General features: G+C 57.8%; 2 protein-coding genes across 2 annotated transcripts in view; one reads left to right on the forward strand and one right to left on the reverse strand.

Moving 5' to 3' along the window:
* The first annotated feature begins 5,157 nt into the window (after positions 1 to 5,157).
* Positions 5,158 to 16,461, forward strand: CHGA (chromogranin A). Its single transcript, XM_046647818.1, has 8 exons — positions 5,158 to 5,270; positions 6,059 to 6,105; positions 8,446 to 8,539; positions 9,397 to 9,465; positions 10,567 to 10,662; positions 12,142 to 12,561; positions 13,287 to 13,777; positions 16,122 to 16,461. Exons 1-8 carry the CDS (start codon positions 5,225 to 5,227, stop codon positions 16,203 to 16,205), a joined length of 1,347 nt encoding a protein of 448 aa, XP_046503774.1. The 5' UTR covers positions 5,158 to 5,224; the 3' UTR covers positions 16,206 to 16,461.
* A 3,962-nt stretch (positions 16,462 to 20,423) lies between these two features.
* ITPK1 (inositol-tetrakisphosphate 1-kinase) overlaps positions 20,424 to 27,792 on the reverse strand; it is a 172,451-nt gene continuing 165,082 nt past the window's right edge. Inside the window, exons 9-10 of the mRNA XM_046647695.1 lie at positions 26,877 to 27,039; positions 20,424 to 22,530 (exon numbers count right to left, since the gene is read on the reverse strand). Coding sequence (XP_046503651.1) covers positions 22,178 to 22,530; positions 26,877 to 27,039 — 516 coding nt within the window. The 3' untranslated portion in view covers positions 20,424 to 22,177. The remainder of the gene's footprint in view (positions 22,531 to 26,876; positions 27,040 to 27,792) is intronic.

Consider the following 27,792-nt stretch of genomic DNA (forward strand, 5'->3'; position numbering starts at 1 on the left):
TTTTGATGGAGATATAGATGTACAGCAATAAAAATGGGCTTTCTTCATGCTTCATCCACCTAAGGTTGGACAAACATCAATTGTCTTTCTCAAAGGTGAGAACCCCCCAAAAGTCTGAAGGTAGTAGTTTTAGTGGGGGTTGGTGATAGGGAGCAGGAAGAGGGTAGTCCCCTCTAAGCTGGTAGAGGGCTTAGGGCCTCAGAAAGGGAGTATGCAATGACATGAGACAGATGGCTGGCCCCCAGACTCCACCATTTCCTAGCTGTGTGACCTTGGGAGAGTTACTCCATCTCTCTGAGCTTTGGCTTCTGCCTATGAGAAACAGAGATGTTGATAACTTAGTCACAGTTTTCTTGTAAAGATGAAATGAAATAACATGTACAAAGCCCTGTAGTAGATGTCAGTGTCCCACTTATGTCCCCTTGGGCTACTTTAGAGGTTACCTGTAGACAGTTCCCATACATACCAACAGCTTCCTGTGTTTCTCTGCCTAAGGGTGTTCTCTGGCAGTGGGAATTTGCTTGGCCCTTTCACAGAGCAGACCAGAAGTGCTGGGCAATCAAGGGCTCCAAGAGAGACCTTCGATGAGGGAAAGGAATCGACAGTGAGCACCCCAGCCTCCTCATCCCAGAGGTGTGTTTACATGGTTTCTCAACAAGTCCTGGCCAGACTGAGTCTCCACCACCCTCAGTGGTGACTTGCTCACCAACACACTCTTCACTGGCTTTTCTCTTTTCCTTCTCACTTCCTTACTCCCTTACTGTGCTTCCTGGAATCACTTCCAAATGAACTCTTTGCACTCCCAAATCCTTGTCTTAGGGGCTCCTTTTAGGGGAACCCAAACAAAGACAGGCATCAAATCCAGTGCCTGGCTCCCTGAAAGGTCCTCGTCAACAGCACCATAGAGGGTTCCTCACCAGATCCACAACACAGAAGTTATTGGAGTGACTGTTTTCTCAACTCTCCCAAGGATGGTGCAGAACTCATACCTTTCTAGATGCATGCAAGAGACATTAACTCATTACAGATGGCAGATGCCTTAGGACATTTGGGCTTAAATCTCTTGTAGAACTCCATCTGTAAACAAGTATAATAATGGCGCCTACCTCATAGGGCTGTAATGTAAAACTCTGAGAACAGAGCCTGGTTCTTAGGAAGTCTTCCACAAGGTTCTTTGTTTTGTCATCCTACCCATGGGTGTGTAGTAGAGAATGCTCATTGTTCTCCAGGGTCCCCTCTTCCTTTAGTAGTCAGAACCACCCCCAATGGCTGGCTGTACAGCCTCCCTTACAGCTAGGTGTGTCCGTGTGCCTGGGTTCCAGCCAATGGTTGTGGGAAGAAGTGATGCGTGCAGGTTCTGCATCAAATCCTTACAAAGAAGCTGCCTGGCCTCCCTCTATCCTTTGGCCCCTTTGCGATGTTTGAGAAGTGGTGGTAACCAGAGTAGCTGCCTTGGTATCAAAGATGGAAATCTCATGCTGAGCTAGCAAAGCCACCCCATAAGTCTGGATGGTTCACTTCCAGACTGTTGAGTGAGAGAGAAATAAGATCCCATCGTATTCCACTGTACTTTAGGGTCTTCTGTGACAGCAGCTTACCTAACCGGTCCAGCCCAAAGCTCAAAGACAGGATCAAGGGACGCGAGGTGTTTTTGGATGTTCACTTTAATATCCCGGGTCTCAATTTCCAAATCTGCAAAGTAGGATCAAAAATCGCACTCTAACTGAGGCCTAGGGTGCTGTAAGAGCCCAACAATGAGACATTTTGAAGAGCTATAAAACGTGGTGCAAACGCTAGTGACGGGCACTGGCACTTTTAATGCCTAGTTTGGGAGATAATTTTGCTGGTTGGTTAGGCTCAGTTTCATGACAAACAGGGTCAAGCTCCCAGAAGACTGGTGCTCCTGGGAGGGTGGCCGGGGCTCTGAAACTTCCCAGGAGAAAAGCCCACTGAGCTTGGAAAGTGGTTCAACTTCTTCACGGCACTTGGACAATGCAGGTCAAGTACCTTAAAAATGTCCATTTTCTGGGCTGGAGACATGAACAGACATTTCTCCAAAGAAGATATACTGATGGCCAATAGGCACATGAAAAGATGCTCATCATCGCTGATCATCAGGGAAATGCAAATCAAAACTACACTAAGATATCACCTTATACCCGTTAGAATGACAAAAATATCTAAAACTAATAGCAACAAATGTTGGAGAGGTTGCGGAGAAAAAGGAACCCTCATACACTGCTGGTGGGAATGCAAACTGGTGCAGCCACTATGGAAAACAGTATGGAGATTCCTCAAAAAACTAAAAATAGAACTACCATACGATCCAGCCATCCCACTACTGGGTATTTATCCAAAGAGCTTGAAGTCAGCAATCCCAAAAGTCCTGTGCACCGCAATGTTTATTGCAGCACTGTTTACAATAGCCAAGACGTGGAAGCAACCTAAGTGCCCATCAACAGACGAATGGATAAAGAAGATGTGGTACATATATACAATGGAATACTACTCAGCTGCAAAACAGAACAAAATCATTCCATTTGCAATAACATGGATGGACCTTGAGAGAATTATGTTAAGTGAAATAAGCCAGCGAGAGAAAGATAATCTGTGTATGAATCCACTCATATGAGGAATTTAAAACTATGGACCAAGAACAGTTTAGTGGATACCAGGGGAAAGGTGGGGTGTGGGGTGGGCACAAAGGGTGAAGTGGTGCACCTACAACATGACTGACAAACATTAATGTACAATTGAAATTTCACAAGATTGTAACCTATCAATAACTCAATAAAAAAAAAAAATCCCAGATCAGCATGGACCTGCTGTGCAAACTTGGACCTGTCAATGCAGAACTGTGAGTTGTGGTTTCCTCAACTGCAGAGTTGAAGAATAAAACCGTGCCCAACAACAACAACAAAAATGTCCATTTTCTTGGACCAAGGCTTTCACCCACTATTAAATGAAATCGTTGCAAATGCTACAGAGGTTTGTGTAGAAGATTGTTCCTTATAACAGGAAAAAACGAAAACAAAAAACAGGAAAACTATCTGTATGTGAGTCAAACAAATGCGGTACACAATAAATTGTGGTGGACCACTATCCTCATGATACAGGAAATTCTTTATGATATGACACAGGAGAGGAAGACATTGCAAACCTGGGCAGCACGTTCAGGATGAGCGCACATCATAAGGGCTTTGTTCTTCCAGTGCTCAGCTGAAGTCTTTCACTGGGAACTGCCCTTTACGAAGGGACCCCCCTCAACAAAGACTATGGAAAATTATCGATGCTTATTGCTGGGCGGTGTGAGTACTTTTCCTGTATTTCTTTGCATTTCCAAGTTCTTGAGATGGACTATTTGTCACTGCCCGGCTGTATTCTCCAGGTCCTTTTCATTCTATCTCCTCGCTATCCCTTGAGCATGCCGGGCACACTCCTCCCTCTGGGTATCTGCACTTGTGGGTCCTTCTACCTGGAGTCCTCTTCCCCTGGACACACGCAGGCCCCCTCCCTCACCAAATCCAGGTCTTTGCTGTAATGTCCCCTCCTTTGTGAGGCCTCCTCAGATCCACCCTATTTAAAATATGGCCCCAGCCCTCCCCCAGCACACCCGTCCCCCTTCCCTGCTTCACTTTTCTCCACAGCACTTGTCCCCACCTGACATACTGTGCATCTTACTTCCCCATTTCTTCACTGTCTGTCTTTCTGTCTTCACCCTTTAGAATGTGACCTCCACACGGACCAAACTCTGGTCTTTTTTGGTCACTGCTGTCTCCTCAGCACCTAGAACAAATGAATGCTGTTCCAAGGTGCTCTAAGCAATAGCAGGTGCTTAACACATAGTTGTTGAATGAATTAATTAATGCATGAACAAGACCATTTCTGTCTCCTCTGAGCTCCTGCCAGTTTCTCCTCTAGGGGTGGGAGTGGGCACAGGTGTGGGGGCAGGAAGAAGGAAACAGCAGCAGCAGATGGGAGGGGAGAGTTCCAGGAAGAGGGAGGGGATCTGGATGATGCCAGCTTATGCAAACTGTAGCCCAGATACCGGGTGCGCTATGACACTGGGGTCAGGTGCCAAAGGGTTTCCAATGTGACCCCCAGGTTGAGAACAGCAGTGTGGCCGGAGCATGAGGGACCCAGGGCAGAAGGACACAAACCAGGAGATCAACTTTACACACAGAACACCCAGGTTCTGAGAACACTCAAGAAAGGTGAGAGCTGTTCCCAAATACACAATGGGTTACCAGCGACAACAAAGTGGTCCTGAGGGTTGAACCAGGGCTAATGAGTCAGACTCCTATTGGTTTGCTATCAAGAACTGGCCCCCACTCCTCCCTCAGCCCCCATGAGAACTGTCCAGCCATGGCCGGGGCCCAGGATTCACTCGTCCATGGGCTGAACTTCCACGGAGTACGTTCAACAGTTGTCTATTAAGCGCGTTTACTCTGCGCCACGTGCCAGGCTCAGCACAGCGAAAGCAATGGCGACCAACATTATTCAAATAAATAAACACATATACAATTACGAATTGGGAAGGCAGAAAACTGGGTTGCCAAAAAGAGAGGCTTCACTCAGACAGGGGGTCTGGGGATCTCTCCAGGGCCTCTTGTTTGAGGGAGCTCTAAACGGCTGAGCGTGCCTCCAGCCTGTAAGATCACGGGAGGCGCGTTCCGGACAGCGGAACCGCAGGAGCTTGGGGAGGTTCGCTAAGACTGTCAGGACCTCAGCGCGTATTAGAGGCACACGAGGCCCAGAGACAGGAAGTGACTTGCCCACCGACACACAGCAAGTCAGTGGAGCAGTCGAGGGGTGAAAGATCAGCCGAGTTCCCTGTGCCAAATGCTCGCTTCGTGGCCTGACCCACGAACTGTGAGTGGCGGGGGCTAGAGGCAAGCCGGGTGAGGCTAGGGGTGGAGCGAGCTGCCGCCGGACCCCCAGAAGGGTGGGGAAAGGGGACAGGGACGGGCACGATGACGTCATTTCCGGGGTCGGGGGTATATAAGCAGGGCGCGCGGGCGCTGCCGCTGCAGCTGCAGTACTCAAACCCAGTGCAGAGAGCCTGGTGGGCAGACCGACAGACGGACGCACCCAGAGACGCTGCGCCCCGTCCCCGCGCCAGCGCCGCCGTAGCCCGCCCCGCGCCGCCAGTCCAGCCACCCCTCGCCCGGGTGCCTGCCGTGCCCGGCCCCAGACTGCCAGCTGCTCGGCGCCCGGCTTCGCCATGCGCTCCGCCGCTGTCCTGGCGCTTCTGCTCTGCGCTGGGCAAGGTGAGCGAGCGCGGGGTCTCGGGGGAGAGGGTCCCGGGCGCCCCTGCCTGCCCTGAGGTCCAGGCACCGCGCAGCGCCCCGCGCCCTCCGGTGCGCCGAGGTTTCAGCACCGCAGACAGCGCTCCGCCTCCCGCCTGACCCTGCAAAGCAGCCTCGGCCCGGAGCCCGCAGACCCGACTCTCGGGGCGCGACTCCCGACCCCGCGCCCCCACCACGTGTCTGGGCTCGGCGGCTCTGGCTGCATCAGGGCCAGCGTCGGCTCCGCGCCCTGGCTGGCCAAGGTCATTGGGGGAGATGGGAGGACTGCTCCTGGCTCCCTCTCGCCTCTCGCCCTCTTTCATCCTCCCGCTGTCCCCTTCTTTCTGCCCTTGACTTCTTCTGCCCGGGTCATCTCTCACAATCCTCCTCCATGTCTTTCCCCCCACCTCACCCTCTTTTCCCTCACCTCTGGGGTCTCCCTCCCTCTCTCTGCATCCTCCCCCTACCCCAGTCCCAACCAGCCGTTGGCCTTGTTTTCACAGGACTTGCCTTCAGCTCCCACACCCCCTCCAGAGCAGGAGCTTTCCCAAAGGCAAAGGTTAAGGCTCTCAGTGTAGCCTCTGGGAGCCACCCTCCTGGGGGCAGCAGCCAGGGCAGGGAAACAAAATCAGCCCCAGCCTTCCATTTGGGTGGTGGCAGTCTCGAGGGCGACATTGGGGTGAAAGGGTCCCCGATGACCCCGGCTGGGAAGGACTGGGCTCTCTGCTCGGAGCGGAGGCATGACCCCAACTGTCTCTTTTTCTTCCCAGTCATTGCCCTCCCTGTGAACAGCCCTATGGATACAGGGGATACTGAGGTAAGAAGGGGTTCGGGGATGCCCCCGGGGTAGGGGGTGCAAGGCCCCAGTGGACACCTCACAGCCAGTTCTTGGGCAGCTGCAGGATTGAGTCTGGCATAAAGCCAAGAACCAGCACTGCGGCTGCTGAGCCTGGGGACAGTTTGCAAAAGAAGACATCAAAAACTGCTTGATTTCCCTGCCACCCTGCTGTGGGGACTTCCCCAGCTTCTTCTGAGCTGGCTGTGCAGCCTGACAAACCCAAGTCTACTTACTGGGCCGAGGTGCCAGGGCCACTGTCTTGAATACTCCGAATCTGTCGGGCCCACCGTGGGCTGCTGGGGGCGACTCCTCCGTGGCTGTGGTTGTCCACAGACCTGCGAGAAGGGTCTTCACCTGCCTGGCCCTGGCTTCCCGCTTTGCTCCTCCCCTCCCCCCAAGGCTCTGCCAACAGCACCCCTCACCCCACAGGCGCTCCCACCCCGGCTGTCCCAAAGGGCCGCAATGGAAACATTCTTGATCACGGCTTCTGTACCCAGGGTCCCAGCCAGTTGGGGCTGATGGTGGATGTCACCCAGGAAAGGGCCTTAGGAGACACTGGTGGGGAGTTCTGGAGCCAGCAAGACACACTCCGTGTTGAGGGGTATACTTGGAATTCATTTAGACTGTTTTTCCAGTCTCTGGTGCTTACAGATAGCTCCACTTGTGCATCGAAGAACTTTCTACTCCCACCTTTCCAGGAGCTGTTTTCTTCCATTCCAGAGTGGCTATGGTTAAAACCCAAAGCATAAAAGTGATTTCAATCTCAATTTGAATTAATTATGTTTCCTATTCTTTAGTTACAGACAGACCTGTTTTTAAACCTCTACCACTCGTTGTAGCTGTGTGGTCTTGGGGAAATTCTTAACTTCTCCAAGCTCCCCTTTTTCCATCTGTAATAATATTTCCCTTGAGGGGAGTTGTGAGGAGTAGGAATCATAGAGGTGAGGTGCCTGGCACATAGTAGGTCCTCAGTAGATGGGCACTGTTATTCCTGGAGCTTCCCTTCTTGATCGCTCCATTATTCTTAGGAGCCATACCACAGTCCTCTCTCCCAGCGTCTGTCCTCAGGGCCCCATGGTTCTGATATTCCCACTGCAGCACCCAGGGGTGCAGGGAGATCCAGGGAACAGGCTGCAGGGCCCCCTGCCAGATCTCTTAGGGGAGACACTTTGGTCACCATATTGCACCCAGCAGCCTGGGGTCGGAGGCACCAGAGCAGCTGGTTGAGGCCTGAATGTTCCATCCTAGGATGCTGTGACTACTGTAGCACCTGTTTGCCAGTTTGCCATCCTGGATCCTTGGATGGGTTGCCTTGGCATCCCATAGACACAGCTTCCACCCCTCACTCCCCACCAGTATTGCCTGATGCATGTCTGACACCTCCTGCTCCTCTGCCTGGCTTTAGGCAGCTGAAGTGGGTTGGGAGTTGTGAATCCTTCCCTGGGTGTGCGTGGCACTTCGCGCTTTAGACAGTGTTTTCCCATCTGTGTCCTATCACCCTAGGAGGGGAGTGGAAGGTCTTCTCACTCCCATTTTACAAATGAAGAAACTGAGGCTCAGAGAGGTCAAGTCACATGCCCAAGATCACACAGCTAGGATACCACACTACAGTTGGCACCATCTTCAAATATCATCTAAAAATCAGTTGCATGATTTTCCACAGCACCTTGCTGGGCATTGGACAAGATTTTCAGAGGTATGGCTGCTGTTGGCCTGGGATGGGCAGCCATATGTAGCTGATGTGTGCCCACATCCAGCCAGGGGATGCATCCCATGGCTGAATATGGAGCCAGACCGTGAGGCTGTCACTCCTTGCATGTGACAACACTGTGGATGTTGGGAGACAGTGACCCAAGTCCTGTTTCCAGACAGGGTAGAGCCAGGGAAAGTCTTTGTTCTCCTCTGGGTGGTCCAGAAAGGCTTCCTGGAGGTAGCTGACCTTTGGGGCACCTGCAAGACTAAAGCGCTTTTGCAAAATATACCTTAATGCCCAGGGAAGCTTCCCCATCTTCAGAGAAATACTTGAGGATGAGGAGGTGTCAGGGACTCACTCCCACCATGACCCACCTTAGTGAGGCACCTGCTGGCCACGTGCGTGGAGTGGCTGGCACACGGTAAGCACCATAGAAGGGGTTTCTATTATCACTGCTCTTCTTGTCTGGCTAAGAAAGCAAAGCTGTGCCCCGGATCCAGGCATCCTCGGACTCCCGAAGACAGAAGCAAAGGCCCATCTGTCCTCATTAGAAATTTGCCGTGGCATCTCCAGGGGCTGAGCTCGGTGCCCACACCACCCCCAACCCGCCCCCACTCTCTTCCCAGGTGATGAAGTGCATCGTTGAGGTCATCTCGGACACGCTCTCCAAGCCCAGCCCTGTGCCTGTCAGCCAGGAGTGTTTCGAGACCCTGCGAGGAGGTAGGGGCCAGGCCGGGGGTGAGGGGCTGCTGCCTGCTGGGCTGGGAGGCTAGGACATGGTGTGGCTTTCAATGGAATTCAATGATTTAATTCAGCGGTCAGTGACCGAGTGCCTGCCTTGGCCAGGCCTGTACTGGGGTCTGAGTGGTATAGGGAGCTGAAGGTCATAGCCCCGTATCCCTGGAGCTTACAGACTAGCAAAGAGGACAGACATGAACACAACTAACTGGACCTCTGGGCAGAACAAAACCAGGGCTGGAACAGCAAGCCACCAGAATGTGAGCTCCCCGTGGTCGAGGATTTTGTGTGCTACATCCAGTGCCGAGAATAGCTCCTGGCACCTGGCAGATACCCTATAGATACGTGATGGATAAAGGAACGTGGTGGGTGGGCATGAGGAGGACAAAGCTTTTCCAAGCAGGCAGTCAAGTTGTGACCAACTGTTGGATGGATCCAACATTAGCCTTGGGGCGGGGCTGTAAGAAAAGTTGGGAATCAATAGGTAGAAAAAGGAAGATAGGGTCCTCCAGGTGGAGCGAACAGCATGAACAGAGGCCTGGAGATGGGGGAACGTGTTGTGATTGGAGAGGCCCGCATACCTCACCTCGGGGGCTCCCTCCCTTGGCTGAGGTCTGGGCGCTGGGATGGTGGCAGACCTTTCTGAGTTGCAGAACACTGATGGACACCTCAGATAGGAGGTCATTTCAAAAGTGTTATCTCAAGATCCAATCTTGCTGCTGCCACCCAGGTTTTGAGTTTCCAGAATAAATTCCTTGTGCTCAGCTGCAAACATTGACGGCAATCTCTTTCTCAGCTGTTCTCTGTAAACCACCCATAACGACGCTCCCTCATTGCAGATGAACGGATCCTGTCAATCCTGCGACATCAGAATCTGCTGAAAGAGCTCCAAGACCTCGCACTCCAAGGTATCTTCCGGCCACTGCGCATGGATTTGGGCAAATTCCAGTAACTGGAAGTCAGAAAATCAGGATGGATGGTGGAGCAAGGTCCCGTTTCTCTCTGATACTCAGTTATTTCCTTTCAATTATAGAGTAGAACGGTGAGTCCAATCTGTCATTGGTATGGTTAAAGAGATCAAGGCCCAGAGAGGCTGAGTGAATTGTCCAAGGTCACACAGTGAGTGAGGGACATGTCAAGACCAGATGCAGCTCACCTAATACCCCACGGTCTCTGGGGTCAGCCGCTTCCGTGGGGGCACTTTCACGACTAGACGGCAGAGAGGACCTCTTTGCCTGGGTGTACTCCCTTGCCCACACCCAGAGGGTCAGGCTCCTCTGGCCACCCCAGAAATTCCCATCATGGGGAAAAACATCATCGCCAGCTGCAGAGTTGGCCTGGCCAAGGGGCCATCATCAGGAACCAGGCACGGATGGCGACAGAGAAGGCAGTGGCAGCCTGGGGCTGAAGAAGGGAGAGGGGTTTCTGGATCATGGCCACAGGTGCCAAGCCTGGGCTCAGATGCAGGCAAGGGCTGGGCCCTCTCCCAAGGGCCTGGACTCATGGGACCCAAGGGGAGCAGGGGTTGCCGGAACCAAGAGCCCCCGTGCACCCCAAGGTGCCCTCTCTTTGGCCAGAACTGTCACCCTAGTGATTGCTTGGGGCACTGCATGGAGGGGACAAGCAGTCACTGTCACCTCCAGCTGCAGGGTCCCCTAGCCACCAGCCAGGTCCTGAGGGGTCCCCACTCTCTGCTCCTGCCTCCGGGACGCTCTGCTCCACGTGAGCCTTTACTGCTATGTGAGGACGCACGCAGGGCTTGTTGCATTTCCTGGGTGAGGAGCTGAGTCTGGAGAGTGTGGCTGTCCCAGGGGCCTCAGCCGGGAGTGGGCAGAGACAGCCACCCCCCGGTCCCTGTCTCCAAGCTCTCGCCCTTGGTCTTTCAGGGGGCTGGCCTGGAACAGGACATGCCCAGCGCACAGATGAGGGATGGAGGCCCTCACTCTCATAGGCGAGTATGCGGGCTGGGCTCCATCCAACGGGACGTCTTCCCCCTTTTCTCCCACCAGGTGCCAAGGAGAGGGCGCCTCAGCAGAAGCACAGCCGGCTTGAGGACGAACTCGCAGAGGTTCTCGAGAAGCAGAACCACCAGGCTGAGCTGAAGGGTCAGTGCCGGCCAGTCTGGGCAGAGGTCAGGGGAGGGAGGAAGGTAGTAACAGGAGTTAGGATAGATCGAGGGTTCCCAGGGCTCAGGAGCCCCTCCTTTGGGCCCTGCAAAGTAGCTATTATTTCCTTCCCTTTACAAATGGGGAAGCTGAGGCTCAGAGAGGTTAAGTACCTTGCCCAAAGTGAGCAGCAGCATAACTGAGATGTGAAGCTGGGTCTGTCTCACCCCAAAGCCCTTGGTCACGCCCATCTGCCCCCCTCAGGGACTGACCCTCGAGAGCAGGAAGTCTCTGGCCTGGCAGGTGAACAGCTTCCACTCTGGTCTTCCCAGTGGCCAGGGCAGCAGGGCCCCGCCCCCAGCACCCGCCCTCCCGGGCCTCGGTGGTGCCTTAGCCAACCAAGATGCAGGAGGACCCCAGAGGAGGAGGTTTGAAATGCTGAACGAACCTGCTCATCCTTCTTGAAACCAGAGCACATTTAGGGGTCCAAGAGGTCCTGGCGTAGCTCGGGGTGCTGCCCCGTTACTCCTCTCCCACCCGGAAGCAGCCACGAAGGCCCCGGCAGGCCCTGCTCTTTGCGTGTGGAAGGGGGGTGGATAATGCCAGTTTCCAGGACCCGGGATCTCGGTGGTCTTCCCTCCCGGGCTTGACCAGAGCTGTCACCCTAGTGTCTGCTTTGGGCACTGCATGGATTCCCACACGCTGGCTCCGTGGCATCAAGTGTCTGGATTGACCATGGATGCTGGCCATGGGCTGCGGGAGAGGGAGGAGTGTGTGTGTGTGTGTGTGTGTAAACTTTAATGAGGGAGGCAGCCATGTGTCAGCGCAAAGGACACCCGGAGGCTTGGCTTCCAGGCTCAGGTCACATTCCCTCTCTGAGGCTCAGTCTGAGTGTCTGTAACGGGCCGGGAGCACCTTCCCCTGTGGTCCTGGAGTCAGATGTTGGGATGCACTTGCTTGTGCAACGGCAATCATTCCGGTGATGGGAGGGATTTTTACTAGCTAAAAGGCTGTCGGCAAGGCAGCCACATGAAACTACCTTTTAAGTGGAACTCAACAAATAGCGAGGAACTGAACACTTTCACAGGATGCTCAGCACAGAGAAGTCCCACGTGGAAGGGAGAATGAAGACACAGTAATGGTGCCTCTTATTCAGAGAGGTTAAGGACTTGCCCAAGATCACACAGCAATTCAGCTGATGTCCTAATTTTTAATTCGGGGCTCTGTCTCCTGAGGTCATTTTCAAGGTCTTTTTTTTTTTTTTTTTTTATCACATTTTTCTATAAGAGGCAAAGAAACACAATCTAATTGTGCTCAGGTCTAACCTAGACACGGAGACGGTCAGCCTAATTCTGTCTCAGGTGTCTTGGGCGGGACTTGCTGGAAGCCAAAGATACAATGACGAAGCTCTGAAATTGGCCTCTGGGGAGACCCCACATGCGGCATGGTCCTCAGGGCCTGACTTTGTCGTTTCTGCAGAGGTGACAGAAGAGGCGCTCTCTGAGGATGCTGCAGAGCCAAGAGGGGATTCTAAAGAGGTGGAGAAGAATGGGGAAGATGCGGATGGAGCCAGGCCCCAGGCCGCCCTGGAGCCCGAGCAGGAGTCCAGGGTTGAGGATGCCCAGGCCCCAGGGGAGGAAAAGGAGGCCATCAACACCCACTCCCCAACCCGCCTCCCCAGCCAGAAACACCCAGACCCACAGGCTGAAGGGGACAGCGACAGCCCCTCCCAGGGTCTGGTGGACAGAGAGAAGGGCCTGGGTGCAGAGCGAGGGCAGCAGGCAAAGAGAGAAGAGGAGGAGGAGGAGGATGGAGAGAAGGCTGACGCTGAGGAGGAAGGCCCCACCGCAGCAGTTAACCCCCACCCGAGCCTCAGCTATAAGATCCGGAAGGGAGAGAGTACGTATGATGTCTGAGACCTCAGCAAATGTCAGGGAGAGGGGGACTGGTGGGAGGGGGACCTCATCCACAATCTCATTCCACCTTCACAACAACCCTGAAAGGTAGGTATCATCTCCATTTTCCAGATGGGAAGCCAAGGCTCAGAGAGGTTAAGTAATTTGCCCAAGGTCACACAGCTAATTTGTAGTAAAAGCTGAGATTCCAACCCAGGTTTGTCTGACTCCAAAACCCTGCATCTCCCACTATTTCACACAGTCCCTTCTCCCCAACCCAGGAGGTGAGAGGGCCTTTGAAGGGTGGGTGGTTATGCTTTGGGAACAGAGGGACAGCACGACAAGTGGGAACAGGCTGGTCTGGGCACACTGTCAGCTACAACAAGGGTTTCGGAGAGACCCTGGCTCCTCTTGAGGGCCTTGTCAGGGTCTTTCCTCCCTCCTTGGCTGCGTGACCCTTGGGGTCAGGGGCTTCTGGGCTGAGAGGGCTAACGGAAGAGGCGGGCTCCGGCCAACCCACCCTCTGAGATATGAGAGGGCATGGCAAAGCTTGGTGTCAAGATGGCTTTTCCCTCCAAGTGGAATCTACTGTGGAGAGGCTGAGCTGGACCCCGAGTGTGGGTCTGTGGTCCCAGCGGTGGCCACAGAGAGGCCCCCGGCAAGCGGCAGGGACCCAGGAAAGTGGCGGTCCCTCCTCACTCTCCTGCTCTTGTCCACCACCTGCTCCAGGTTGGTCCGAGGCTCTGGCCGTGGATGGAGCCAGGAAGACTGGGGCTGAGGAGGCTCAGCCCCCCGAGGGGCAGGGGGAGCGGGAGCACTCCCGGCAGGAGGAAGAGGAGAAGGAGGAGACGGTGGGGGCCTCTCGAGGCCTCTTCCGGGGCGGGAAGAGCAGGGAGCTGGAGCAGGAGGAGGAGCAGGAGCGGCTCTCCAAGGAGTGGGAGGATGCCAAGCGGTGGAGCAAGATGGACCAGCTGGCCAAGGAGCTGACGGCCGAGAAGCGGCTGGAGGGGGAGGACGAGGAGGAGGACGACCCTGACCGCTCCATGAAGCTCTCCTTCCGGGCCCGGGCCTACGGCTTCAGGGGCCCCGGGCTGCAGCTGCGCCGAGGCTGGAGGCCGTCCTCCCGGGAGGACAGCATCGAGGCGGGCCTGCCCCCGCCAGTGCGCGGCTACCCGGAGGAGAAGAAAGAGGAGGAAGGCAGCGCCAACCGCAGACCAGAGGTTGGTATGGGGCAGGAGCCGGCCCTGGGCCAGGCCCCGGGAGTGAGGGCCCAGCCGGGGGACAGCCGCAGCCAGACTAGAGGCCCTTGCCCCATGGAGGGGACATGGTCCCCTTGGTGTCCGGGAGTGGAGAGGCGCTCAGACGGGGCTCTTGGGAGATGCCAGAGGCCTGGGTTTGGGGCAGTTGGGAAGGGGCGGGAGAGAGGGCGTGTCAGGCAGGGAGCCACGTGGACCCAGCTCCCAGAGGGCACCCAGAAAGCTGGCCACAGGCAGGCAGGAACCAGGAAGAGATCAGACGGGTGCATGGAAGCTGGAGAGGCAGTGAGTTGAGCCAAACCCGGAGGTGCTGGGTGGGGACTTTGTCCTGAGGGCAATAGGGAGCCTCTGCAGGTCTGAGAGCAGGAAACGGGAGTGATGGGTGACACCTGGGGCTTTAGAAGGAGAGCGTTTGGAAACTAAAGGACCTGGCAGGGACTGGCCTGGGGAGGGCCGTTTGCTGCTGGGGGATCCAGGCTCAGGGCACCATTGGCCCCGAGAGCTGGGGGAGCATGGGAGGAGGGGACGCTAAGGGACAGGTCACGCCCTGGGAAGACCCTGTGGTTGGTTCAGCCATGTTCTCTCCTGGACCTCAGGCAGTCCAGGCACACCCTCCTGCCACCCCCGATGGCAAAGGGGGCCGGAGCAGGGCCAGCTGGACCTCAGGGCCTGGTGACGAGTGGGTGGGGAGGCAGACGTGTGCCAGATGACCTGGGTTCTGCCTCCTCCTAGCTCTGTGACCTTGGGCAGGTCACTTTCCTCCTCTGAGCCTCACTGGTTCCCCCACTTGTGAAATGGGGGTAAGGACTCCTTTCTGCTCATCTCATTATCATGATCAGAACACATGCGAGCTTTGAAAACCTGGCTGTGCCCACGTTACTCGGGAAGCTTGATGCTGTGCAGAGATGCAGCCCCATGAGAGGGCATGGGGTGAAAGCTGGGGTCCCTGGCAGGCTGGCAATACTACCTTGGAGCTGGAGGAGGCCTTGGGGGGCCTGTGGTTCGAGCCTCAGTGCCCAGCTGGGAATCAGGGTCCTGTGGGGGCTGGGACCTGCCCGAGGCCCTGGCCCCAGGGCATCCACCCAGAAGAGGATGTGGCCCCTTCCTCAGGCCGCCGACCCTCTCTCTAGGCCTGGGACTGGGGTCTTGGCAGTCTGAGAGGAAGAAGGTTCCTTGGCTCCTGGAGCTGGGAAGGGGCATCTGCCTTTGTCCCCAAGAGACAGAGGGGACAGGGCTACAGAAAACAGCAGCTTGCCCCCCACCGCTAGCTTTGGGACCGAGGACAAGACTGGGCACCTTTGACCCCCCTCTTCCCCCAACAGGAGCTGGAGAGTGAGGTGCCCACCAGCTTCTCTTCTCCACAGGCAGAGGGAGTCCTGGGCTGTGGGGCAGAGAGATGGGGACCCCCAGAGTCCTGTGGGCTGGACGGGGCAGGGGCCCCTCCACCAGCCCAAGGGTCTTCTTAGAAACAGCCCCAGCATCACAGAACTCATCTCCCAGCGGCTACTCCAAGACAGAGGGCTCTAGGATCCCTATTTCCATGGCAACCGTCTCCGTCTGTTCTGCCAGGGCCCCAGGCGGTTGCCCCTGCAGCCTGTTACCCGGCAGGGACCCCAGGAAGACAAGCCCTCCCAGGTCAAGGCTGAGGAGGTGGCCTTCCCTGACTCCTGCTCTGAGTCTGAGGGCATGCTCCTGTGGGCGTCAGTCCCGACTTGGGAAGGGGCCTGGAAGCTTCCTGATGCTGGGGTACAGAACAGGGCTCACAGAAGGGTCCCCTGCTGCCCTGAACCACCCTGGCAGCCGTGGGGTCCCCATGATCGTGACCAAGGATGGAGGCCCAGCCCTAAGCAGGGAGATGCGGGGCAGCCCCCACACCCTCCAGCCTGTGCCACGGGCCCACGGCCCCTCAGGAAGGGATGCCGGCAGCAGACAGAAGATTCAGGCCTGGCTGCACCCTGGGGGCCACCGGCACGGTCCAGGCCTTGGGGTGGGGGGACTGGAAAGCGCCCTGAAGGGCACCAGAGGTTTCGCTTCCCATGGGCCTGGATAAGAGGCCATCAGGGGCAGTGTGAGGTCAGGGCCCCCATGCCCCCCACATTCTTGCACACGGTATTCCTCAGAGCAGCTCAGCAGGGTGGCATCACTGTCCCCATGGTACTGATGAGGCCCCTGAGGCTCAGAGAAGCAAAGTCACCTGTCCGAGGCCACACAGCTAACCAGTGGCACAACCAATCTGGCCAACTGCACGCTGCCTGCTGGCACAGGCTCCGTGGGCCAGTCCCAGCGTGACCCTCATGTTCTCTCCTAGGACCAGGAGCTAGAGAGCCTGTCGGCCATCGAGGCGGAGCTGGAGAAGGTGGCCCACCAGCTGCAGGCACTGCGGCGGGGCTGAGGCGCCACCCGGCCGCGCCAGCCAGGGCCCCGAGGCACCCTGTGGTCCTGGCTCTGCTGTCCCCTCTGCAGGTCCTGGCCAGACGGCCTGGGCGCTGCTTCCGGTAGGGCAGCCCCCTCAGCCCAGGCCACCCTGTTGTCCCCACACTCCTTTCCTCCTGCTCTTGACCCCTGCCCCAGGGTGCCCCTCTGCAGGGCAGACCCCCATGACTATAAACGACTATCCTCTCTCTGAACACGGGCAAATTTCTAGAAGTTTCCCTTCCACCATTGGAGCCATTGGGCACAACTGCAATAACTTCTGACCTTTTGATGAAAGCTGAGAACTCCTGCCTGCAGCAGACTCTATATGAAATTTAGCTAAGGAAAAATAAACCTGCTCTGGGCTCTTGCCTGTTTCTTTGAACCTTTCCCCCTCTTGACTCGGAGTGGGGTGGGCTGGACTGGATTCGGGCAAAGGGACAGGGGAGGTACGGGCCCCACGAGGCGACTCCTTTCTGGGCCACAGGCAAGGGGCTTTGCACGTCTGAGCATCAGTTTCCTCATCTGTGAAATAGGGATGCTGACATCTGCCTCCCAGCGTGTGTGGGGATTAAATGACACGTGGAAAGGGGCTACCCCAGCCCTTCCCCTGGCCGGTCTCCCAGCCACACCTGAGCTGGGGCATCCAGAGGCAAGGCCAGTTTGGGAAACAGTCCCTGTTCTCTGTGGTGCTGGGTAGAGGCTCCGAGAGCCCTGGGATGGTGCCTGCCACCAAGGCCACAGCCCCAGACCAGCGGTGGACTTTCCTGACCGGGGCCTCTGAGCAGCAGGCCCTCCTCAGCATAAATCGTCCATCCCCTCTGACCTGGCACATACGTAGGTCTCTGGGGCATCCGAGGTTCTGGCACATGTTATGGTTCACTATGGCAGAGAGTCTTAATCTCAGTTTTGAGAATGAGGAAACTGAGGCTCAGAGGTGAAATGACTCATCTGCGTCACAGGCAAGGTGATGTCCAAAACATTTAACCACGGGGACTGCAGGATTATGCAATCAGAATGGATTGGGCTGGTGCACTGGACCGGTGTGGACCAGCGGAACATCAGGGTCAATCATTCAGTTGTTCATCAAACATTTGTGAGTGGTTGCTTTGGGCCTGCAGGCCTGGGCACACAGAAATGGCCAGAACAAGCCCTGATGTCAAGAAGCCCACTGCCCAGAGAACGTGGGTTTTGATGTCAAACTGGAGTTAGGATCCCCAGCCTGGCTGGGGAGCCTGGGCCAGCGCTCCTGGCCTCTCAGAACCTGTTTCCTCATCTACACAATGGGGATGACACTTCCCTCCTCAGCAGATCATAGTTAGGGTTCGAGGGCCCTGACAGCCTGGATGGGAAAACTACGACGATGGCGACACGAGTCGTTTGGGGGGGTCTTGGCAAGTCTGGGCGTCTCCTATGAGGCAGGCGAGGGGGCCGCCCACTGCTGCTGCTGCCCGTGCCCTCAAGCAGAGGGACACCCTCTAAGGAGCTGGTGCCAGAAGGTGTGTATTTATTCACGTTCCAAAGAGACAGGTTTGCGTTCCACCCCGACAGTCACAGAAATCACACACACATGCTAACCACACTCCCCGAGTCAGTCAGCTGTCAGAACATCCACCACCAGGACCAGTGAGCCAATAAAGAGAACACAGGACACCTTGTCCCCAAAATACCCCATCCCAAAGATGGGCCACCTGCGTTGTCATAATCGCATGGAGCAAAGACATGACCAAACCAAAACAGCCAATGGACAAAGGTTCTCGGTTTGTACAGAAGCTGTGCTTTTATATATAGTGTGTATATATATATCTCATCGTATAAACACTATGTATACGTACGTACACAAATTAAATACAAGCCAGCTCAGGGTTCTGGCAAACGGTGCTTGTGAACAGGACTGAAGCAAACCCCATTGGTCACAAAGCACGGGTGTCAGCACTCACGCTGGGCCTCCAGCGTCTCGGCGAAATGACCACGTGAGAAGTTTCTTCAGAGAGCAAGCTTCTGAGGGTGTGACCCCACACAGTGCTGGAAGGGGCCAGTCAGGCTGTGGGGAGCGGACAGTCCCACTAAACCTCCAGGTGGTGGACACCTCTGGAAGTAAGGGGAAATGCGACCATCTCTGGAAAAGGCCCCAGGTGGTCTGGGTGGGGCCTGGTGCTCAGAACCAGAGGAAGAGCGTCCAGGTTGTCCATGTTAACTGTCAGCTCCTCTGAACGGTGTGTCTGGGGTCATTCCAAGGTCACACCATCAATGCTGTGCAGAGGGAAGGGGCAGAGGCACATGCCCTCTGTCATGGAGGGTGGGACCCACGGGATGATTGCCTCTCTGGAGGCCTCGGCCACAACATCTCGGGCTCGGGCTCAGGCACGGGCAGGGCGGATGTGGGTGGCATCAGGGCTGGCCAGGCTGACCGAGCCCAGAACCTCTGTCAAGGATCGACACACTTCTCTGCCTCACGGTCAGCCCCGGTGGAGGGGCCATGTTCCCTCAGGGCAGCCAGCAGCCAGCTCAAGGTCTCTGGAGCACAAGGGGCCCTTCAGCTGCGGCCCGAGAAGGAAGAGGAGATGTCGAGGATTCCACAGGTGAATGATCGGTTTCTAGGGGAGAGAGCGAAGGGCAGTGCAAATCCCAGGGACACTGGTGAGGCCATTCAATGGCTCTCTGTGGCCAGTGGCCAGTAGCCAGTGTGAGTGCCCGGGGAGAGGACCAGTCTCCCAGGCTAGGACAAGGATACAGTCTCCCTTGGTCTCAGTGGCCACTTTCCCCAGCTGGCTGGAAAACTACGGCTTCCTGCCAGGGCCCTTCAACCTTCCAGTCTTCCAGGTAGAGAGCAATCAATTCCTTTTCAAGGTCATTTTCGCCTTCATTGGCAGGATTAGTGATACAGGCAGCCCCACTTAAAGGATGCCCCATTAACTCCTCGGGACTTCAGCTGCGTCCGTCTTCTGCGGGGGAGGCCGGGTGGCTTCAGGCGGAGCCTGACCCTCCATTCGCTGTGACCCCAGGCACCTCCACGATGCTGACGGCAAGGACCCTATACTGGGCTCTCTGGTGAGGACAGACATCCAGCGCCTGCGCTCGGTGGGGCTGAGCGTGTGGAAGCACCTCATTATATAACCAAAGCATCTGAAAGCAGAATGCGGCCCAAGGCCTCTGCTCCAGCTTGCCCAGGGCAGAGACCTTGCAAGTCACCCTCTGAACCCACACAAGGCCTTGGCCAAAATGTGTCCCTGCCACTTGCTCCTAGAGCCCTTGAAGTCAGGAGCGCCTTCAGCAGCCCTGGCCACAGACCACCACCACAAAGACAGATGTGGCAGCACCACAGGACCCCAACATGCCCACCAACTGGCAAAGAGAAGCTTGGGAACGCGAGTCCCAGCTCCCCCTGCATGCTGGCAGAGCCGACTCTGGGCGCCACACCTGCAGACCACAGCAGACCCTTCCCATGCCCCTTGAATGTTCCAGAGACTCTGTTTCAGAGGCAGCACCACCATGTGCTGGCGAAGAGGCTGCAAAGGCTAAGCGTGTCTCAGGGAGTCTGTCTTCCCCTGACGCAGGAACCCAGGGCCAGCGATGAAGAGGCCTAAGGGGAGACCAACTCTATGGACGGTGTCCCAGGACCCAAACAGGTCAGTGTGCACCCAGGTGGCACTGAGGGGGGTCGCTTGTCTGGCTCCTGAGGCCCACTACAAGGGGCGGTTGGTGTCTCATCACTGGCCAGTCCCTCTCCTCGTCTACACTCCTAAACCCCTGCAGAGACGGCCGCTGAGTTTGTTGGACAGTGACCCCAGCCCAGTGTGTTGGGGGGCTGCTGCACACGCCCTGGAGTGTGGGCTGGTCCGTTTCCCACCACCTTGCAGCTCCCAGGCCTTTAGGAAGCCAACTCCCCCCCCATGTTTCCACTCCTGGAAAAAGCAATTACCATGCCTGCCACCTGCATCGAGACCAGGGGAAAACGCCATGTCACCGGAAAACAGTTACTTGATACCTGGGCCCTGGGCACTAACGTGGGTGACCCTGAGAGGCGACGTAAATTACAGAGGAACACAAGACAGCCTGGTGTCGAGGGTCACACTACACACCACCTGTTCTTGAGGCAGATCGGGACTGGAATTTTATTCAAAAAGGAAAAGAGGTTTTATTAAAAAATTGGGAGGAACGACAAACTCTTAGCAACATTCTGCAAACACATGTGAAATGCGTTTGATTTCAGTAGTTTATTTTGGAGGCGAAGCAGTGCAAGAGGCCAGCCACGCTTTCCTGTGGCCCCGGGGCTTGGGGTCCGACCGGGAAAGGCGGCGTACAGACATTATGATCGGGGTTCAACACTCACGTTGTGTAAATGCGGTTAGTCAGCAGGCCCTCGGTTTCCAGGACAGTGGGCAGTTCTGACCGCATCCACCCCGCACCCCAGGCCCAGCCCTGCTTTGTGATGGTCACCACCCTAGCCCTTCCTTTCCCAAAGCTGAGTGACCCCCACTGCCCCCGAGCCAGTGCACAGCCCAGCAGCCTCTCTCGGCCATCCGCCCTGGACACACAGGGCAGTCCAGAGGGCTCTTCCTCTTGTTCAAAGTGAACCGTTATCTTAAGACACAAGATCACACTCAGGGGGTCCCATGGATGTCGCCCAGTGTTCACATCGTCCGAGGACTGACAAAGCCCCTCACCCACCCCCTTCTCTGCACAGGGGGTTTCTAGTCCACTTGGACCTCAGGATCTGACCCATCAGCTGGTGGTCCATCTGCTGCTATTAGGGGCTGGGAGTGTACGTGTCTCCTCACCTCCCAACTGCAGCCCCTCGCACCCGGCTGGCTCAGGGCTTGGGGCTTGCAGTGAATACAGAAGGGAGGGGATCAGCCCACTGGGAAGACAGGCCAGGCAGCTGTGAACAGGAGGGAAGCGTCTGGCAGCCTCCTCCTGCCGGGGAAGAGGGCCCCAAATGGCCTCAGAGACCAGGAGAGCTCATGCGGGTTGACTTTGAGGAGAAGCAGGCTGCACCACGGGGGCGAGGGTGTCAAGCCTGCCCTTCAGAGTTCTCTGGTCTCGACTGCCCATCAGAGATGGGGACACGATGCCTGACGACTCTCGGAATGATCCGCCCACAGTCACGACACAAATCCTTGGCACAGGTGCGATCAGACCAGGGGCTCCCAGCCAGGCAGCCCCTCCTGGTCCCTGTGAGCAGCAGCGTGTGGTCAGGGCAGGAAGCCCCCTCACCGGACTGCACCGGGCAGTGCTGAGGGGCCTGGGGGACTGCAGAGAGCTGGACACAGAGGGAGGCAGCCACCCCAGGACGCTGGCTCCTCCCCTGGAAGCTTCCTTCCTCCATTTCGTGAGCTGGCAGCAGGTAGACCACCACCCAGACCCCCACCCCCGTATGGACTCCCCAGGGGACCAGGAGCTGTAGCCTCTTGCTTCCTCTGGCTCACACCTTTGGGAAGGGCCCGTGGCACACTCGGTGCGGGTTTCCGCCCTGCTCCTCAGAGCTGCGGGGGAGACCAGCGGGAGGGGAACCAGCGAAGGGGCTGGGCTGGGAGGATGGGGCTCGGGGAGAAGACAGCGACGGAGAACCGCTCATGGGGCGGCCCCCTCCAGGCTCCCCTCGGCCTGGTCCGCAGCAGCCATCGAGACGAAGAGACGTGGATGTGCACGCGCGCTCGCGCACGCCCCACCTCACATTCAGACCTAGTGTTGAAAATTCAGTGCCGGGATCTGCGCAGCGGCAGTTAGGCGGGATGCCCCTCTTCCGCGAGGCTGGACCACGTGGAGTTCTCTTCCATCCCCCCTCCCCCCTATTTAGATCGTGACATCAGAAAATCAGGTTAAAAATTAAAAAAAAGAAGGAGAATCAGATTGTTGGGAATTCTTAGTAGTAGCGTCACCGTTGGGAGCCGCTCGCCCAGCAGGTGTGCTCCGCGGCCGCGCCGCCCCTCTGGGTCCCGGGCTCCGCGGCTACTGGGAGGAGGCCTTGGTGGCCAGCGAGGCCACGCAATGCTGCTGGAAGCTGGGCGACACGGCGGCGGTGCAGCCGAGTCTCTGGTGCGGCAGCTTGGCGGTGCCGCCCACGCCGCCCGCGTCGGCCTCGGCCGCCCAGGGCCGCTCCTGGCCCATCATGCTGCTGCAGCAGCCCGGGCTGGCGCTGCACGTCCGCTCGCCCGCCAGGCTGCCCGCCTGCTCCGCCAGGAGCCTGCTGTGCCTCAGCGGGGCCGCGGCCCCCGCCGCCGCCGTGGCTGCGCTCTGGCCCTGCAGGACGGTGGCGATGTGGTTCAGGAGGTCGGTGAAGAACTCGCTCACGCCCTCGTAGCCTGGGGGAGGGAGACAGACAGCGGGCGCTCAGCCAGGGTGCAGGGGGCCGAGGGGGCTCACGGGACCCAGGGTGGGCAGGTTCAGGATCTCGTGTACAGAGAAGACTGAGGCTCAGCGGATGAGGGGCTGATGGAAGCCACACAGCCTGGTCTCAGCCGGGTGCGTGTGACCCAGAGCGCCGCTCCTTGGATTTGGCTGCCCCGCGGTGAGACGCTGATGAGACAACGCCCTGCGGCCCTGTCCCTCTCGGGCACAGCTTTAGCATCTCATTTAATCACCTCGCAGTGTGATCAGGGGCCATCACGTGGGGGACATGGCACGGCTGGAAGTGGCAGTACCACGGCCCACTCCTCACATTCTAAACCATAAACACCCCCTCGCCTCCATGCGCCCGGCCTCAGCTTCCTCACGTGGGAACAGAATTCCCAGGGGGAGGTTCCTGTGGGCTCGACCACAAGAGGGGCTGGCACTGGGTGACGGCTGATCGACAGCAGCTGCTCCTGGAACTGAGTCTGCTTCCTTCTCCTCCCAAAATACCTACAGGGGGACGCCTTGCGCCACATGTTCTGGGCATCAGAGCCAAGGGACAGAGACTGGGTGCCCCGGACAGGGCCACCTCACGCTGAGACCCACTCCCCCTAACAAGTGGGGCCCGGGGCTCCTGAACAGAAACTGCCCGATTTCCCAGCGTAGATGCCAACATCAGCAAACCAATCCTCCGGGCAGGTTTCGGATCTACGGTGGAGATTTTGCTGACGGCCAAAAACCTGCTTCAAAAGAAATTTGACAGGGGGTGGGTGCCCCCCGCCTGCCCGAACCAACGTGGAGGGAAGAGAACTGGGCACACAGCTGCAAGAACAATGACCAGGACAGGAAGCGCGTCCCCGAAAAGGAACAGTGTGCCCACCTTGGAGGGGCTCCGGGTGCTGTCCCCTCCCCTAGATGTGACCTGCATCACCGACACTGGGCCCCGTGCTCAGAGGTTACTGGGACCCTCACACATCCTCCAGGGTGGGCTGCACAGCCCCCAGCACCAGGCGGGTGAGATGGAAGGCTTGGAGATGGGCGCAGGGCGTTACTGTTTACAGAGAAGCCCGCCCAGTGCTGGGTGGTGGGGCTGCCTCATTTGCTCAGTGAACAACTGCTGTGGTTCAAGGGGGCCCGAGGCTGAGAGGGGGAAGCAGAAGTGCCACAGTAAAAACAGGGGGAAACAGCTCGTGTGCACAGTGCTCCACGCACACACCATCCCCTCGTTTCACCTTCACAACTATCCCATTTCACAGATGAGGAGAGGAAGTAACCGGCCCCAAAGACAAAAAGAACCGTCAACAGGTGGACTCGAGACTGTTCACCAGGAGGGTGAAGATGGTGGTGCAGGTGGCCTCCTCGCAGCCTCAGGGAGAGGGGCCCTAGGACTGTCCCACTGTACGGGTGAGCACATGAGGCTCTTAAGCGGCAGGGTGGGGTCTGAACCAGGCCCTTTGCTCCCATCTGTGCCTTGAATATTGTGTGGTGCTGGCGCCGCCCTAGGACTGGGGGCTTTTCAGCCTGGGGCTGAGGGGAGGATAGGGTGGACCCCGGCCCCTCAGGGCCACCAGCAGGTGCGCTGTTGGGTTTCCAGGTGGAGATGCAAGCAGGGGGAGGAGAGCTGGAGATCACGTCAGGCCAACACCAGGGAACATAAGCCGTTTCCTCAGCAACCACTCTGCTGTCCCCAGACGAGGCCTAGGAGGCCCAGGGCAGGGTGTGTGTGCTTCCTAGAGTAGTGTGGAGGCCTGAGGGTGGACAGGAGGCCAGGGAGGTCACCCCTCAGGTCTGCTCGACCTGGCCGGAAGCCGTGCAGGCCGCTCTGGGCCCCCAGCTCTACACTGGCCTGGGGAGAGCAGACCGAGGCATGTACTAGCGCTGCGGGGTGGCAGCTCGGGGCCAGGCACTGTGCCTACGCCACCTCCTCTGTCCCTGCAAGGTGGGAAGCGTTGTTCCCACTATGCAGAATTGAACACTGAGACTGCCCCAGGAGGTGGCTTGTCCCATCACAGACTATAGAGGCAGAGCCAGGATTTGAAGCCACAGCTCAAGCTGAGAAAGCCTTGCAGTCAGGAGCGCAGGGTCCTGATCCCGGCTCCGCCACTTGGTAGCCCCGTGACCTTGGACAAGTCACCCAGCCCCCAGCCTCCACGTCCCCAGCAGTAAATGGAGAGCCTAACAGTCCTTTGCGCACTGTGTTGTTTCAAGTACGAAATGAGATGTTGCAAGTAAAGCTTGCAGGATGGGCCTGGCATGTGGGGGGTCATCACAAGATGGGCCTGCCACCCACAGCTACTGCTGTGATGACTGCCCAGAGCCCAGCACGCCCCTCTGACGGGGTTGCTGCCAGACACCCATGGCCCAGGGCACCTCCCCTGGGGTGAGGGCCCCCTCCTCAGTTCGGGGCCCATGAGTGCTCTAAACCCAGGCTCCAAACTAAGCAGGGAGAGCAGGGGCCGCCCTGGGCAGTGTGTCTCTTGGACAGGGCTCCTCTGGGCCCCTGGGCCACACGTGCTCCCCTTGGGCCCTCCCTCGGCATCCGCTGTGCTCAGCCTCTCACTTAGGCAGCCTCAGACCCCTCCATGCCCAGTCCTGGGCGGCCCTTCTCTTGGCTCCCCTGGAAGAAGGCTCCCCATCCTCGCTGGCTCCCAGTGACCGCCCCTCCTCTGAGCACCCAGGACGCCCACCTGGCCAAAGTCGCACACAGCTGTTAGCGCTGGGAGGGGTCACTCGGGACCCTGCACCAATGCAAAGCTCAGCTGCATGGTTCCTGCTCTCCCCACCTCCTATCACCCTCCTTCTAGAACGTCTGCCCCAACAGCCTGCCCTGCTCCCTCCCCGTCCCTCCAATCTGCTGACTCTGCCACCATTTCTTTGTTATTGTCCCCATGTCCTCCCTGGTTGAGATCCTCCCGTTTATGATAAGTGTCCCCCAACGCGCCCTCAATTCCCTGGCTCGCTCTCATTCGGGCACACTTGTGTCAAACCCCGCCTCGGGCGAAATCCAGCTCTCCATCCAGGCCGCACCAGGGTGACTGGGGAAGACACCCTGGTCCCAATGGGTCTGACTTTCTACTCAGGAGCAGACCTCAGTCGCAGCTGCTGTCTTGCTCAGAGGTAAACCCCTCGTTCTCACCACGCACACAGCGGGCTCCTCTCAGACCTCATCCAGGCCTTCCGTACCGCTCCCGCACACTAGGCCTCCACCCTGTCCTGCCTGGGATCCTACGTGGGGTGGCTTCTTCCCTTCTCGCTGGGCTCTGCTCCCACGTCGCCGCCTCACAGAGGAGCCCTGGGCACCCCTGGCCTCTGAGGGCAGGGTCCTGGCAGCCGTGCTCGCACTGCACCCCAGTCTGGACAGTTGGGACACACAGTGGGCCCTTGATAAAGGTCAGTTGAATGACTGAAGGAGTGGGTGGCCTTCTCCGAGCCTCGGTTTCCTTGGCTGTGCCCTGTGGTGCTGGCTGGGCCTGGCTCACGTGCTCTGAGTTGGGGGGGTGGAGGGACACATCAAGCACCCGGCCCAGGGCCTGGTACCCCATGAGCCCTGCCCAAGCCCTTCCCTGCAAAGGCCCCTGAGCCACTGAGATGCTAACCGCCCTGAGGGTAGGGAGCCATTCCCACTCGTTTTCACATCCACTGAGCAGCTGGCTCTTTCCTTCCACAGCAGATACTCAATCAGGGTGAGACAAGGCCTCGAGGCAGAGTACCATGGAGCGGGTAAGCACCCGGTGTGTTCCGGGGCCAGTGGGATCACAATGGGACTCTGCCCCTGACCTGCTGTGCGGGTGGAGGAGTCACGCAGCCTCAGTGTGCTCCTGTGTAAAGCGGGACATCACTGCCATCATTGCTGCAGGCGCTGCAGCCACGGGGAGCTGCTGTCCCCAGCACCATGGCTCGGTGGGGGAGCTCAGCCGTGCCACCAACCTGCAGTTGTCCTGGGACAACTCCCTCACTAGGGGACTCCTTTCTGCTCGTTAAACCTACAGGGGCCCAAGGGATCAGTGAGACCTCCCCAATGAAGGCTCACGCTGAGGCCCAGGGTCAGGAGGAAAAGGTGGAAGGACACAGGTCCAGGGTGGGCCCACAATGCGCCCAGCGCTCTCCCTGGCTGGATGTACAGATGGGCCTAGTTCACTCCTCCCCACACGCTGTGCGCCCATTTTGCGGGGGGTGGGCACTGAGGTCTATCGAGGGCTGCATTTACCCCACAGAGATTGAGGGATGGAGCTGCTCAACTCGACTCGCCCACCCTGTTGCGCTGCCCCAGGACACCAGCCTGCAGACTGACGGAGGTGGCGCCCAGCCCACCGCTCACCTGGGAAAGCGTTGATGTCGATGACTGCGTGCTGCCCCGTCTGGTTGTTGATGATGATGTCGATCCCAAACAGCGACACGCCCAGCGCCTGCCGCAGGGCCCGGGACAGCTCCCGGATGACCTCGTCGCTCGGCCGCTCGAACACGCCCTCGATCTTGTCCAGCTGTCGACACACACACAGGAGTCAGGCCGTGGGCGGAGGGGCGCGATGCCACGACACACACGGAGACCCCCGAGTGAGGTGCCCCACGGCTGGCCTTACCCTCAGGCAAGGACGCAGGAGAGACCCATGGCGGTCAGCACTAGGATGGCCGTTTCCCAAGTCCTGCCAAGGACCGGAGAGCTACCAGGTGTATTGTGTATGTTACCTCTCTAGGCCTCACGACAACCTGGGAGGCGGGCATCTTTGTCAGCATTTTACACAGGAAGCTGAAGCTCAGAGAGCGTCAGGCTGGTTCAGGGTCACACAGCTCAGAAGCAGAGGGACAGATTTGTACCTAAGTTTGCTAGCCTCTAAAAACCCAACCCTCTTAGCAGGGAGGAAGGAGACGGAAACTCTGTTGTGAACACGGGAAGACTTTGTGGGGCAGGGAGCCTGAGCTGGACCCTGAAGGAGGGGAGAATTTGGGCCAGGATGGGAGGAGAAAGGTGCCGGGTGCGGGCACAGTGGACGCAAACATGCAGAGGCCAGAACCTACAGGAGAGCTGTGAGCGCTGGACGGTCGGGACAGAGATGGGCACTGGGTTGTCATCGCCAGAACCTCAAGGTTGTGAGGGGGAGGGTCCCATGGACTGGCCTTCATTTACTGCCTGGTGCTGGGGGTCGCAGGGCTCCTGGGCGGGGCTCCCAAGCCCCCCTTCCCGGTGAGTGGCTGCCTACAGGGCTTCCACGCTAACTCACAGCCCACACGAATGG

Source organism: Equus quagga, chromosome 20 (assembly GCF_021613505.1).
Source record: "Equus quagga isolate Etosha38 chromosome 20, UCLA_HA_Equagga_1.0, whole genome shotgun sequence".
NCBI classification, from domain to species: Eukaryota; Metazoa; Chordata; class Mammalia; order Perissodactyla; family Equidae; genus Equus; species Equus quagga.

Excerpts from the sequence above, each read along its gene's own strand:
- CHGA (XM_046647818.1), top strand. The coding sequence starts at position 5,225 with ATGCGCTCCGCCGCTGTCCTGGCGCTTCTGCTCTGCGCTGGGCAAG. Across the intron at positions 6,106-8,445 it reads TGGATACAGGGGATACTGAG|GTGATGAAGTGCATCGTTGA; the intron begins GTAAGAAGGGGT and ends CTCTCTTCCCAG. Across the intron at positions 13,778-16,121 it reads GCGCCAACCGCAGACCAGAG|GACCAGGAGCTAGAGAGCCT; the intron begins GTTGGTATGGGG and ends GTTCTCTCCTAG.